At 40.1% G+C, this 13,365-nt stretch overlaps 5 protein-coding genes across 5 annotated transcripts; 3 read left to right on the top strand and 2 right to left on the bottom strand.

Annotated features, from left to right (window-relative positions):
- The first annotated feature begins 3,140 nt into the window (after positions 1 to 3,140).
- Positions 3,141 to 3,760, top strand: LOC122973742 (histone H2B 3-like). The gene has a single exon (XM_044341479.1). The coding sequence runs from the start codon at positions 3,179 to 3,181 to the stop codon at positions 3,545 to 3,547; it is 369 nt and encodes a 122-aa protein (XP_044197414.1). The 5' UTR covers positions 3,141 to 3,178; the 3' UTR covers positions 3,548 to 3,760.
- A 785-nt stretch (positions 3,761 to 4,545) lies between these two features.
- LOC122973780 (histone H4) lies at positions 4,546 to 5,065 on the bottom strand. The gene has a single exon (XM_044341518.1). It carries the CDS (start codon positions 4,901 to 4,903, stop codon positions 4,592 to 4,594), a length of 312 nt encoding a protein of 103 aa, XP_044197453.1. The 5' UTR covers positions 4,904 to 5,065; the 3' UTR covers positions 4,546 to 4,591.
- A 3,069-nt stretch (positions 5,066 to 8,134) lies between these two features.
- On the top strand, positions 8,135 to 10,138 carry LOC122973627 (histone H1-like). Its single transcript, XM_044341306.1, has one exon. The coding sequence runs from the start codon at positions 8,710 to 8,712 to the stop codon at positions 9,313 to 9,315; it is 606 nt and encodes a 201-aa protein (XP_044197241.1). The 5' UTR covers positions 8,135 to 8,709; the 3' UTR covers positions 9,316 to 10,138.
- A 273-nt stretch (positions 10,139 to 10,411) lies between these two features.
- Positions 10,412 to 11,006, bottom strand: LOC122973642 (histone H2A-like). The gene has a single exon (XM_044341329.1). It carries the CDS (start codon positions 10,945 to 10,947, stop codon positions 10,564 to 10,566), a length of 384 nt encoding a protein of 127 aa, XP_044197264.1. The 5' UTR covers positions 10,948 to 11,006; the 3' UTR covers positions 10,412 to 10,563.
- Positions 11,007 to 11,196: 190 nt separating this feature from the next.
- LOC122973633 (histone H3) lies at positions 11,197 to 11,759 on the top strand. The gene has a single exon (XM_044341316.1). It carries the CDS (start codon positions 11,303 to 11,305, stop codon positions 11,711 to 11,713), a length of 411 nt encoding a protein of 136 aa, XP_044197251.1. The 5' UTR covers positions 11,197 to 11,302; the 3' UTR covers positions 11,714 to 11,759.
- The last annotated feature ends 1,606 nt before the right edge of the window (positions 11,760 to 13,365 follow it).

Raw genomic sequence — 13,365 nt, 5'->3', positions numbered from 1 at the left:
TCTCTAACAAACCGTCAACACTTCGTTTTTACCTCCATTTTCTTCAGTCTGCCTCTTTTTACACTGTTGTTCATGCATCTTATAATCACATGCTTCATATTCATGTTGCATTACGTTCTGCGTGTCCAAGGAAAATGTCTGTCCTCTAGATCTGCCTCTGTAACTTCTCACTGACAAACTTGTTCTTTGTAACAACTAAGTGTCCTCAAATTCCTGCCAGGATCATATCAGTTATGTATCGGTGAATTTGTCCTCTGTTCTGTCATTAAAATCAAGTAGCTATATCTCGGTCTAACTATTCAAATATCATTGAACTAAGTGATCAGATTACTCTTCTCTTTTCTAACAGAACCAGATCTCCATTTTTATTGTCAGTTATTAATTGACAAATCACTAAAGTGGCTGATTCAGTCCAGTTAATGGTCAAGTGTTACCAAGTTTTCACTATACAAATTATGTGTCTGATGTTGTTTGCTCCCACAATCACAACATAGAAGAGTACTAATGTAACAAGAGTATGGTAGTAATAAGAATGAAATATACAAATTAGTATTACATTTTAGTTAAAAAATGAAATTTGAAATCTAAAATTGATTTTCAGAATGGCAGAATAATAGCTTTGAAATGGTAAATACAACTTGAAATGAAATATTGACAGTACAAAGTTAATATGGACTGCTCTACAGACCAAGAGATGGGGACAAGTGCAAAAATTAGATTATATAACCATGGACGTTGAATACAATATACAATGTTAAGTCCAGTTTAATGAAATATATGAAAGTGACCAGTGCAGAAAAAGGGACGTGAAATGTAACATCTAGTTTGATAACAGAACAATTCAGTTATTGAGTAGAAGTTAATTAGTTGTCCGTCTCTCTCCTTTAAAAAAAAAAAAATCATATTCTGTACATGCCCCACATATTTCTCTCTCTCTCTCTCTCTCTCTCTCTCTCTCTCTCTCTCTCTCTCTCTCTCTCTCTCTCTCTCTCTCTCTCTCTCTCTCTCTGTCTCTCGAAGCTGCCAAAGGCTCAGTGAAGTTTTCCTGCAGTGATGTTGTGATGTGATGTTCACTGAAATATGAAAACTGCACAACACAAGAGGGTGCCTTCATCCTGCCAACCAGAGATGTAGTGGAGGTTACTGCTCCCCAACTCAGTTTGTCTACATTTCATTAGCTTTTAGGGTGATAAAATGATGGTGACTGTGAACTCTGTGCTCCAGGTCATTAGGAATGTGTAATTGTTTACACACACACACATACACACACACACACACACACACACACACACAAAGTACTACAAAGTTCTTGTGCTCCAGAAAGTGTTACGGGCATACACTTTAACTGTGAAAGGACTATATATATATATATATACATATATATATATATATATATATATATATATATATATATATATATATATATATATATGTATATAAAATCTACAGCTGCCCTCAGTGCAGACAGACCTTCACACTGAAGCCTGTCCTGATGAAAAACACAATGTTAGCAGATTTAGTGGAGGAGTTGAAGAAGACTGAACTCCAAGCTGCTCCTGCTGATCACTGCTATGCTGGACCTGAAGATGTGGCCTGTGATTTCTGCACTGGGAGGAAGCTGAAAGCCTTCAAATCCTGTTTGAATTGTCCGGCCTCTTACTGTGAGAAACAGCAGAAAGGCCTATATACATACAGTACATTATATACAAACTTTGTATGAAGTTTGGTGTTATTATCATTCATTTTACAATAATTATAGGTCTTATATGTATAATTCAGTAGTGGGGATGACCTATGAGGGGAAGGGAGAAAATGGAGTGAGGGTGACAGTTTAGTGATAAAGTGCTGCAGAAAAATACCATCAAAACTAAAATTTGTAGCTCTGTACTGCAGTTTTTCCTTTATTAGGGCCCAAGCACCTAGCGGTTCACTCACACTCTCCATTCAAATATATGAGTATTTTTCTGTGTCCAGCTGCATTTACTTATTGTCTCTACACACCTGACAGTACACATTTCAATCAAACTTTGACCAGGTCATGTGGGTCTGAACACGTCTACATGACAATATTCCATCAGTGATGCAAACTGGCTGAATTGCGCCCCCTATGAAATTTCAGCAAAGCAGCCCCAGCAGCAGGCAAAATAGTGGACAAAGGAAGTGATGTTTATCTCCTTCTTGCATTGTCTAAAAACAGCCCGGGTCTGAAGACATCTACATGCCCGTCACAGAAGCCCTTCGATTGCACCGTGGCCCGATGTGCGCGGAGGCGCGAGGTCCCATTCAACGCTGCTTGCAGCTTTAATTAACACTGTTATTCTAGTTACTTTAAGCTTATTGCTCAATATACTGCTCAGCTTAAAAACGAACTAAAGAAACTGTCAGAAGCAAGCAGCCAGACCTCCTGCACTCATTCACTAATCATACAACATCAACAGGTGACTGAACAACCACTCAATTAAAAACTGGATCCAGACAGCTCACTGTAACTTCAACAAGAAAACTACCCACAACACATTATATATATATATCTGCTGCATTTTTGTTAAGAAGATAAATTCACACAACAGCCACACAGAGACATTTAACCATCAGAGATGAAATTAGCAACCAAAGAGACAGAGAGAGAGAAGCTGTATCTGACTCATGTTATCTGATGTCTTCTTCTTTCTATCATGGAGATGAAGTATTCATGTCATAACATCCATATGTGACTGTTGGTCATTTTATTTGTTGGTTAAATTTTAATCCAGATTGACTAATTTTGCCTGAGATGTAATCTCTCAATCCACAAAACTGCCTGCTGTGATGAAGAGATTTTGTTTTTTATCTTTAAGAAGATGTGAAAGTCATCCTGCAAAGCTGCTTTTACTTGTCAAAGCACTTTGAATTTAAAGATCATGTCGATTAAATACGTTAAAAAAAAAAGAAAAAACAACAAAAAGGAAAGAAAGAGGGGAGGGGTTGCTGCTGAGTTTGGCGCCTTCAGCTAAATTCGCGCTGACCGTCTTCAACTACGTCCGCAGTATAGATTGTTCTGCGCATGCCCCGTCTCGCTTACAAGAAATCAACCAATCCTATGCGAGCAACGACGCAGTAAAGTTTGCATCAGATGGATATTTAACGGCCGTTTGGAGTTGTTGATGATATTCGTTTGAGGAAATTCAACGACGAAATCATGCCTGATCCAGTCAAAGCACCGAAGAAAGGCTCCAAGAAGGCCGTGTCTAAAGCCACCAAGACCGGCAAGAAGAAGAGGAAGACCAGGAAGGAGAGCTACGCTATCTACGTGTACAAGGTGCTGAAGCAGGTCCACCCCGACACCGGCATCTCCTCCAAGGCCATGGGCATCATGAACTCCTTTGTGGGAGACATCTTTGAGCGCATCGCCGGTGAGGCTTCCCGCCTTGCTCACTACAACAAGCGCTCCACCATCACCTCCAGGGAGATCCAGACCGCCGTCCGCCTGCTGCTGCCCGGTGAGCTGGCCAAACACGCCGTGTCTGAGGGCACCAAGGCTGTCACCAAGTACACCAGCTCCAAGTAAACCTGCTCCTAGTCCCAACAAGTCAAAGGTCCTTTTCAGGACCACCCACACCTTCACCTGAGAGCTTTATTCCTGTCACACTGCTGCCTCCTTATTTCTGTCTCACTGATTTCTCTACTATAATTGTTTAATGTGTATAACAAATTCTACTCAAACTACTTATTTCACTGTGTATGGTTTTCAGTCAATTGCAATTGAAAGTATAAATACCAACATCAGTGGAATACATCCATGCATGACAAATTATGTGTATATTATAACAAGTGCTCATGAAAATGTTTTTATCTGAATCTTTTTAGTCAACTTGAACACAATATCTAAACCATTTCAATACTTGGTGTTCAGTTTCAAGCAGGAAGTGTAAGTGATCAACATTTAATTAGTGCCATATTCATACATGATAAACTATGTATATAGTAAAATGTGTGTATATCAAGTGTTTCTGTAAATGTTTTTAATTGAGTCTTTTGAAGTGCAGAGGAGTGAAGCAGCTTATATCTATTTTATATATATGTACACCATTCTTTATCATATAGCCCCTTTAATTAAACACACCTGCTATCCAAAAGCCTCTATAAATATGAAATATTTCCACCATGTTTTGTTGGAACATGTGTAGGACATGAACACAAAGTTACTGATTCATTTATCTTTTATGTGCCAAAAAAAAAAAAAAAAGTAAACCAACTCCACAACAACAAAACAAAAATACTCTTATTTTCCATCAGCAAATATAAAGAGAATATAACAAAATGAGTAAACTTTACCCATACTCTGACAGCATGGTTGTTGTATACATCAACATCCATTCTAAACATTAAACCAGGGAGAACAACAAAAAAAAAAAAAAAAAGCAGCTTATTTCCACCTGTGTATATTCTTCCCATACTTAGTGTGTATATATATATATATAAAAAATACAATAAGAAAATAGAAAATATTTCTTCAGAACATTAAGCTAGTTAGATTTGTGGAGGATAAAGCTCTCAGAGTGAGTGTTTGGTCCTTAAAAGGACCTTTGTTTTGTTGTAATGATGGATGAGTTTAACCTCCGAAGCCGTACAGAGTGCGTCCCTGCCTCTTGAGAGCATAAACCACATCCATGGCGGTCACGGTCTTTCTCTTGGCGTGCTCGGTGTAGGTGACGGCATCACGGATGACATTCTCCAGGAAGACCTTCAACACTCCACGAGTCTCCTCGTAGATCAGACCGGAGATACGCTTGACTCCACCACGGCGAGCCAGACGGCGGATGGCGGGTTTGGTGATTCCCTGGATGTTATCACGGAGGACTTTACGGTGACGCTTGGCGCCTCCTTTACCGAGTCCCTTTCCTCCTTTTCCTCTTCCGCTCATTTTCACTAGTCGAGTATTTTCGTCTCAAGTGTTTCGTCTGTTTGAGACCCAGCTATTTATGTCCGATCTGAGGACGTGATTGAAGACAGGGGCGCGCTGCAGCTTCTTCTACGGATCATCATGCTGGTTGTGACTCTTTTTATGCTTTAGCGCCACCAACGGAACAACAGCATGAATTTGTTGAGCTTCATAGATTTTATCTTTATGCTACAAATTAAATAGCCTTCATTAACAAGCTTGAAATGTCAGTAAAAGTAAAATATTTTCACTTTTATCAGAAGTGTTTCTATTAAGCCTTTTGACTAATATGAAGCTTCTGTTGTCTAAATGACTCAAATAAAGTTGATGTAAACTGAATCTTTGTACTTTTTAGTAAGAATTTCCCTCTTTTTCTTATCATAATTTGATGCTTCAAGGTATAAAGGATATGAGTATATGATTATTGTTTATGAATTCATCCTTTAACCATTAAATTGCTGGATGGATCTGATGAGTATTTTCATCTCAGGTGTTGCATCTAGAACTAGAAGATCATGATCCTGGAGGGAAAGCTCAGGGTTTACACCCTTTTCTATTCATAGTAGGTGGTCTTATGTCTCATTTTGTCTTAGTTGGTTCTTCAATTCTTTTCTTTTTTTCTCTTTTTTTTCTTATTTTTGTGAAGAAAATTGAAGAACAGGCCCCGAAATGGCGATGAGTAAAAATGTGTTTTCTGCTTTACCTTTGATATTTCTGTTCTATTTGGAAGTAGAATTGAGTTGAGTCCACAAGAAGGAAAATACCCTCTGTGTCATATATCTGCTTTCTCTCAATAACTTTATCTATATAGCAGAGGCCTCACAAACTGCTTCACAGAGGATATAAAGCATAAACACACATACAGACATAAAACACAATAAAAAACAGAAATAAATAGAAAATAGAAAATTACACAAAGACAAGTCTGAACAAATGGGTCTTCAGCTCTTTTTAAAGTGTCCACAAATCTTAAGTCCGAAGGGAGAGAATTCCAACATTTACGAGCCACAACCACAAAGTCACAGTCTCCTTTAATTTTAAGTCTAGATTGAGGAACAACCAGCGAACCCTGATCAGAGGAGCTCAGAGACCTGCTGGAGACCTACAGCAGTGTCTGACCATGTAGAGCTCTATAGATACCTGTAAATAAATGCCGTCAGTAGCCTTATCCAAGTATCACAATATTAAAGTAATGTAACTTATTACTTTCTGTTACTTTTGGATTACTTCAATACTAAATATGCAAATAAAGACAAGAGAAAAGAAATATCAATAAGATGACTTTTACTGGTCTGTAAGACAACAGAACAATGTAACATTAGAAAAGAAAATGGGGAAACCAAGTTTTGCGCATCTAATGTTTCTTCTGCTCAGAGTTTTAAAGAAAAACTGGCTTCTCATTGAGCAAATTCAGGCAGCAGCTTATAGATCTACAATGGAAGTTCACAACACATGACGTATATCACTGAGAACATTCTTAGAGTTATTGGAGTTGTTATGTTACCACAAAAAAATGTCCAATGATCTTCTGCAATGATGATGAGACACAGCAGCTTCTCTTAATGGACTGTTACAGAGCTCACGAAGTCTGTGACAAACTGAAAGCTGTTGGTGTCTTTAATTTAAATTGTAGATCTGTCATGTATTGTATTATTGATGATAAACTGCTATCTAAACACACAGAACTGATACAATTGATTATCTGTGTTGATAATGCAACAGACTGTGATCTACAGCGACATCGTAGTTAAACAGATAATTACTGACAAATCTGAGCATCTCACCTGGAACATACTGGACTTATGATCTGACAGCACTTTAAACAGGATTACTGGACTTTATGCACTTAATTGATGTTTTGCACTTTGGCACTGGTTGCACTTTATTGTTAATGTAAATTACTGTTTGTTTGTGAATTATAACTATGTGAAATTCAATAAAGATCTTCTGTATTTTAAAAAAAAAGAAGAACATTCTCAGGGAAAGTCTCTGATGAAACAGCGTCTGGTCCACTGACTGTGTAAATCTATCACACCGGCACACTGTGTGTCTCAGACCCCCCCCACCTTGTGTTTGTGGCCACTGAACCAGAGCTTTACCCTCCTCCACAGCTTTTCTCAGAGGAAGCAATAGCAGACATGTGTGCAGAGGCATCATGAGCTTCATCGTGTCCTTTTATTCGGTTCTATCTACGTGATACGTCTGAGTTTTATCCAACTCATTTAGTATTGAACATGTTCTGTCAGCTGTGGACTCGTCTTATACTCAAACTCTCTTTGAACTTATTTGTACGAGTCTTTGGAACTGTGTTTGTTCATGAATGTAACGGGGGATTATATTTACCTCACAGTTTATAATGCCCTTGTTAAGTTTCTTTTGTATTGCTGATAATAGTGACAGCCTACAGTCTCTGCCATGTGTTGTGATGATGATGATGATGATGTTGGACTAACGGCTGACAGTAAGTAGTTAACTCCAACGAACACACACAGACACTCCAATGTTGATTCAATGACTATTGTTTAAGCACTTCGGGATCTGGAGGATACAAGCCCGGTCTCAGTAAAACTATTTAATGCAAATAAAATCATAATCAAAGGAAACTTACTGTACTAATAAATGATTTCTGTGACGAAGCTTAATAACCGTTAAATAACAAATTACAAGGCCAACGGTCGAACCTTGACCAGGATCAAAGACTTACTGTATCACAAATTATATAAAAGACACTATTGATAGAGATGATTCAGTACACATAGATAATCACTCTGAATGTCAATATAGTTATAATTAGTAATAAACTCTCTCTCAGATCAGCTAAACATTCATATTTACAGGTCTCACCTGGTCTGACTGTTCCCCCAGTGATGCTTTATAGCTGCATGGTTACCTTGGATACTGTGTAGCCTAATATTAAATATGAAATATAAGATAACAGCATACAAATGTGCAAATAACACAAATATGCTCACCTTACAACTATTAAATGAAGGTAAAATTACTGACAAAATTATGTTCTATTTTCCAAGATTTTGCTATTAGCCATAGTGACCATTTAAAGCTCAAATGATGTATTTAATGTAACATGCAAGAGGCAGATGTTACATTAACAGAAGACATCGACTTTATTTTATTCTCACTTACTATATTTTATTTAAGACTTTATTGTATTTATATTTAAGATAGTCCTCAGAATAAGAGAAGAAATGTTCGCAGCCACAGAGCAGCTCTGACAGGAAGTCTGGCTAAACTGCATCATGAGCCTCATCAGTGTGTTTGCTGCGACCAGAATCGCTTCATATTATTACAAACTGATCAGCAACAGATGGATGTTTTTACTTTGAGTCTGTGAACAAACATGTGAGCCAGCTGGAAAAGTGGTTTTGGTGGAGCTCGGATGTATTTTACGGCATTTTAGGAGAGAAATGAGAGAGAAAAGTCGCTGAGCAGTGCTGTCCACGGCGGTGAACAGGTGAGGTTTGTTTGCTCCACAAAGAAAAAGCAGAGAACATCAGAACTCCACATGACTTCAATATGAAGAGACACATGTCCGCTATCTGCTGCCTTCACTGTCAGCCTTCAGCACTTGTCACACACTGATTTTTCACTCTTTTATCACTGAGAGAAAACACAAGTGTCCGACATTCACACTGCACAGAGCAACCAGCAGCTGGATTGAGTCTCCGCGGTTCTCATGGTGTGTTTAAGTGCAGCCTCCTGCCTCAGACTCTCCAACAGTTGACTCAGACTCTGTTAGTTTCGTGTTGAATCTGAACCTACAAGAAACAATGGCAGAAGAGGCTCCAGCTCCCGCCGCCGCCCCGGCTAAAGCCGCAAAGAAGAAAGTTTCCAAGCCGAAGAAGGCTGGCCCCAGCGTCAGCGAGCTCATCGTTAAGACTGTGGCCGCATCCAAGGAGCGGAGCGGCGTGTCAGCAGCCGCCCTCAAGAAGGCTCTGGCTGCCGGAGGTTACGATGTGGAGAAGAACAAGGCCCGCGTCAAGACCGCCATCAAGAGCCTGGTGGCCAAGGGGACTCTGGTCCAGGTCAAGGGGATCGGGGCCTCCGGCTCGTTCAAAATGAGCAAGACGGTTGAAACCAAGGCCAAGAAGCCCGTAAAGAAAGCCGCTCCTAAAGCCAAGAAGCCCGCCAAGAGCCCTAAGAAACCCGCAGCGGCTAAGAAGCCTAAGACAGCGGCAGCCAAGAAGACAGCAGCCGCTAAGAAATCCCCCAAGAAGGTCAAGAAGCCCGCGGCGGCCAAGAAAGCAGCCAAGAGCCCCAAGAAGGCCACCAAGAGCCCCAAGAAAGTGGCCAAAAAGGCTCCTGCAGCCAAGAAAGCTCCCGCAAAGAAGGTCGCCAAACCCAAAGCCAAGAAGGCAGCAGCCAAGAAGAAGTGAGCTGCCATCAGTCTCAACATGTGAACTTGATCAAAGGCTCTTTTAAGAGCCACACATCTTTCTGTAAAGAGCATCATCCCAGTTTTAATATGTTTAACCAGATAGTGTCTCATATGCTGCACAAACTGATGAAACTGTGACTTTTGTTTTTTATTCAGAAGTGTTCTTATGTTTAAGATAGAATACAACTATTAACATGAAGTCACAGTTTGGCAGGAGAGGGAGCTCTTTTGTTCCTCCACTTATAGGTGGTTATGTGTCAAAATGAAAACTGACTGCAGTTATTTATATGATATCAAGTCAGTCATTCTCACATCCTGCCAGTTTAATTTTCATTTCCTATTTTCTTATATTTTCTTTATATTTTCAGTTTTTCAGCTGAAGTGAATGTGAGCAGCAGAGTCAACATGGTCTGAACTGAGCATCAAATACAGAAAATCACTCAGGATGATGTTGAACTGTAAATGTATTATTATGACAATTGCATCATGATTGATATGTAGGTCAAATCAAACAGATCAAAAAGATCTCAAAAATATTCATCCACTTAACCAGCCAACTAAGATCAACAACTACCCTCCTTTCTAAATCAGTTTAAAATTACAGCTTTTAGCAGCGGTCAGCAAATCTGGTAAATAATTACATATATTGTAGATTTATTTAAATATTAAACATTTTGTTTACATGCTAAATATAATTTGAGTTAACGACAGTGTATCAGACATGAAGATGTTTGCTATTTATGAGGAGTGTTAAAGAGCCTTTGGTTGGTTTCCAGCAGTCTGCAGGTCTGTAATTGTATTATGACAATTTCATCATGATTAAAAAGTTGGATGAACAGATGACAACCATAACAATAACTGATGTAACATGATTATGGCTATACTACCCTCCTCTCTAAATCGCTATTAAACATTATAGCTTTTAGCAGTGTTCAGCAAATCTCCACGTTAATGATTATAACTAGTATAAGCTTTCAAAGGGTGTGTAAAGCTCGTGTACTGATCATTATGTTAAGTATGATGTGTGCACATTAAGACTAGATGATCTTGTTTTAAATGTTGATTACTGAGATTGTTGAGACAAACAACCATCATATTTATTAAAAATTTATTATGATTATTTTTCATATTATTACGACTACACAATATAATATAATGTATCATGAGGATGTTTGCCCTTTATGAGGAGTGTTTGGCTCTTAAAAGAGCCTTTGGTTGGTTTTCAGCAGTCAGCAGGTCTCCAGGTTTACTTCTTGGCGGGCTTCTCGGTCTTCTTGGGCAGCAGCACAGCCTGGATGTTGGGCAGCACGCCGCCCTGAGCGATGGTCACTCCACCCAGCAGCTTGTTGAGCTCCTCGTCGTTACGGACAGCCAGCTGCAGGTGACGGGGGATGATCCTGGTCTTCTTGTTGTCGCGAGCAGCGTTTCCAGCCAGCTCCAGGATCTCAGCGGTCAGGTACTCCAGCACAGCCGCCATGTAGACGGGGGCTCCGGCACCGACACGCTGCGCATAGTTGCCTTTGCGCAGATGTCTGTGAACACGACCGACTGGGAACTGGAGCCCGGCACGAGAGGAGCGGGTCTTTGCCTTGGCGCGAGCTTTGCCTCCGGTTTTGCCTCTTCCGCTCATTTTAGGTTATTTTCTAGAGTCTGGACTCGAAGAAAGTGTGGAGCAAACACAGCAAGTCCCCCTTTATATCTCCGCGAGCAGGCAGGAGGGCTGATGTCTCCACCCACCAGAAAAGAGGCTCCAGCAGAGGGAGGCCCGCTCTTATTTTGGCGGACTTTTTCAAACGCCTTTTGTCCAATAAGCAGCGGAGGTTCAGGCTCCTGTAGGCGGTAATGAGCTCCAGGAGGAGCCGCTCACCAATCAGGACCCGGAGGTCTGAAGCAGCGTCACAGTTCCGCAGCCGCTCCGACACTTTAAGAGCAGCGTGTCTCCTCTTCTCATCACTATTTTCTCCTGATCAGAGGAAGAAGAAACAATGGCAAGAACCAAGCAGACTGCCCGTAAATCCACCGGAGGCAAAGCCCCCAGGAAGCAGCTGGCCACCAAGGCTGCCCGTAAGAGCGCCCCGGCCACCGGCGGCGTCAAGAAGCCTCACCGTTACAGGCCCGGTACCGTGGCTCTGAGAGAGATCCGTCGCTACCAGAAATCCACCGAGCTGCTGATCCGCAAGCTGCCCTTCCAGCGCCTGGTCAGAGAAATCGCTCAGGACTTCAAGACCGATCTGCGTTTCCAGAGTTCCGCTGTCATGGCTCTGCAGGAGGCCAGCGAGGCTTACCTGGTCGGTCTGTTCGAGGACACCAACCTGTGCGCCATCCACGCCAAGAGGGTTACCATCATGCCCAAAGACATCCAGCTGGCCCGCCGCATCCGCGGAGAGAGAGCTTAAACTGTCTGCTGCTCCACGAACCAACAACGGCTCTTTTAAGAGCCACTAACTCACTAAAGAGCTGCTTCCTCTGCTTCACCTCATTTGGAAAATATATCTAATTCAGCTTCTTCTCTAACAAACCTTTAGCACTCATTACAAGAAAATGATGTGTACTCAACAATTGTGCAAAACAGCTGAAGGTGAATTTGCATTTCCTTCTCCATTAATTCTTATCCAGTATGTTGGTGACAGGTTGGTTCTCCTCAGATGTAATGGTAGTTCACTAGACCCACTAGCTAGGTGCTAGCTCTATTTTCAGAATAAAATATGATTTCACCACTGAAATTTTGAATCCCCAATTGATAAATCAATCACATGATGATCTCTCTACATTGACTCTTGCTTTCTGCATCATGTCTGAAATTTTTTTCCTCTTTTTTTTCAGAATGATGCTACACAGTAAAATGTGTGTTTTAAATCCTATCCAGGTTAAGCCTTTGTCTGTGGATTTCATTTTTAACGAAGAGAATTTTTAACTGAGTGCAGAGGTCAAGTAATCCCAGACCTCCACTTTGTTTACTTCTATATATTAGAAATCTCTTTGTGACTCCACTTGTTGTTCCTGCACCTCTTAAATTTCATTATTGAACTTGAAAACAGCAGCTGACAAAACAATCTTAACACAAGGTCAGTTTAGTAGCTGTTTTAAATTTTCATTTGTCATCAGCAGGTGTGTTATTTTCTAGTCTATGTTGTCTTGAAGTTGAGATAGAAAGCTAATCGTTTTAAAGTCAACATGGACAGTAAGGAAGAAAGGTAAGCAGCAAACAAACATGAGAACGTTTTTCTTTTTCTCTCTCTTTTATCCCCTCTAAACTTCTCACGTGGTTTCATTTCAATAAATGTTCAAATGATCCAATATTTCAGCAAAAATCAAAGATTAGAGAAAAAGTCCAAAAACTGAAAACAGATTTGTGTATCAGAACTTTGTTTTTTCTTCTTTCCTCTCCCATTAATCATCTCACGACCCCTCAGATTTATCTGCTGACCTTTTGGAGGGGCCCGACCCCTAGGTTGGGAACCACTGGACTAAACTAGCTAACTGTATATAAAGTAGTGTAAACTAGCTCCACCTCCAGCAGCTACAACAGTAACATGCTGCTCTAACACTGATGCTTCACTATTAATAATCTAATGATGTCATATATAATAATATATCAGTCAGAGGGACCAAACCACTACTTTTACTGCAATACTTTAACTACATCAAGCTCATAATACTTATGTACTTTTACTGTAGTAGGAGTTTTCATGCAGGACTTTTACTTGTAATGGAACAATTTTACAACAATTTTACATTGTTGTATTGGAACTTTTACTTAAGTAAAGGATTTGAGTATGATTGTTTTATTAAGGAGGTCAGTTACTATAATGGTAATGGGCTTCCAGAAAAACACAGAATTGACATCAAAATTTTACTAATTATGTAGAAGGCCTTGCATATATAGAAGAGTTGTTGAACCCCTATTCTAGCTGTTGGCCACTCCGACCATCCAATTATCTGTTCCCAGTTCCTATTTTAAATCCAGAGATGACCCTGCTTTTGTGGCTCCTATCCTAACTTTGTATGTATGTATCTATTTTAATCTGTGTGAAGCACTTTGTTACTA

The sequence above is a fragment of the Thunnus albacares genome, chromosome 3 (assembly GCF_914725855.1).
Source record: "Thunnus albacares chromosome 3, fThuAlb1.1, whole genome shotgun sequence".
Lineage (NCBI taxonomy): Eukaryota > Metazoa > Chordata > Actinopteri > Scombriformes > Scombridae > Thunnus > Thunnus albacares.
This window is presented reverse-complemented; position numbering and strand designations above follow the sequence as displayed.

Coding starts and splice junctions, on each gene's coding strand:
- LOC122973627 (XM_044341306.1), top strand. CDS start 8,710: ATGGCAGAAGAGGCTCCAGCTCCCGCCGCCGCCCCGGCTAAAGCCGCA.
- LOC122973633 (XM_044341316.1), top strand. CDS start 11,303: ATGGCAAGAACCAAGCAGACTGCCCGTAAATCCACCGGAGGCAAAGCC.
- LOC122973780 (XM_044341518.1), bottom strand. CDS start 4,903: ATGAGCGGAAGAGGAAAAGGAGGAAAGGGACTCGGTAAAGGAGGCGCC.
- LOC122973742 (XM_044341479.1), top strand. CDS start 3,179: ATGCCTGATCCAGTCAAAGCACCGAAGAAAGGCTCCAAGAAGGCCGTG.
- LOC122973642 (XM_044341329.1), bottom strand. CDS start 10,947: ATGAGCGGAAGAGGCAAAACCGGAGGCAAAGCTCGCGCCAAGGCAAAG.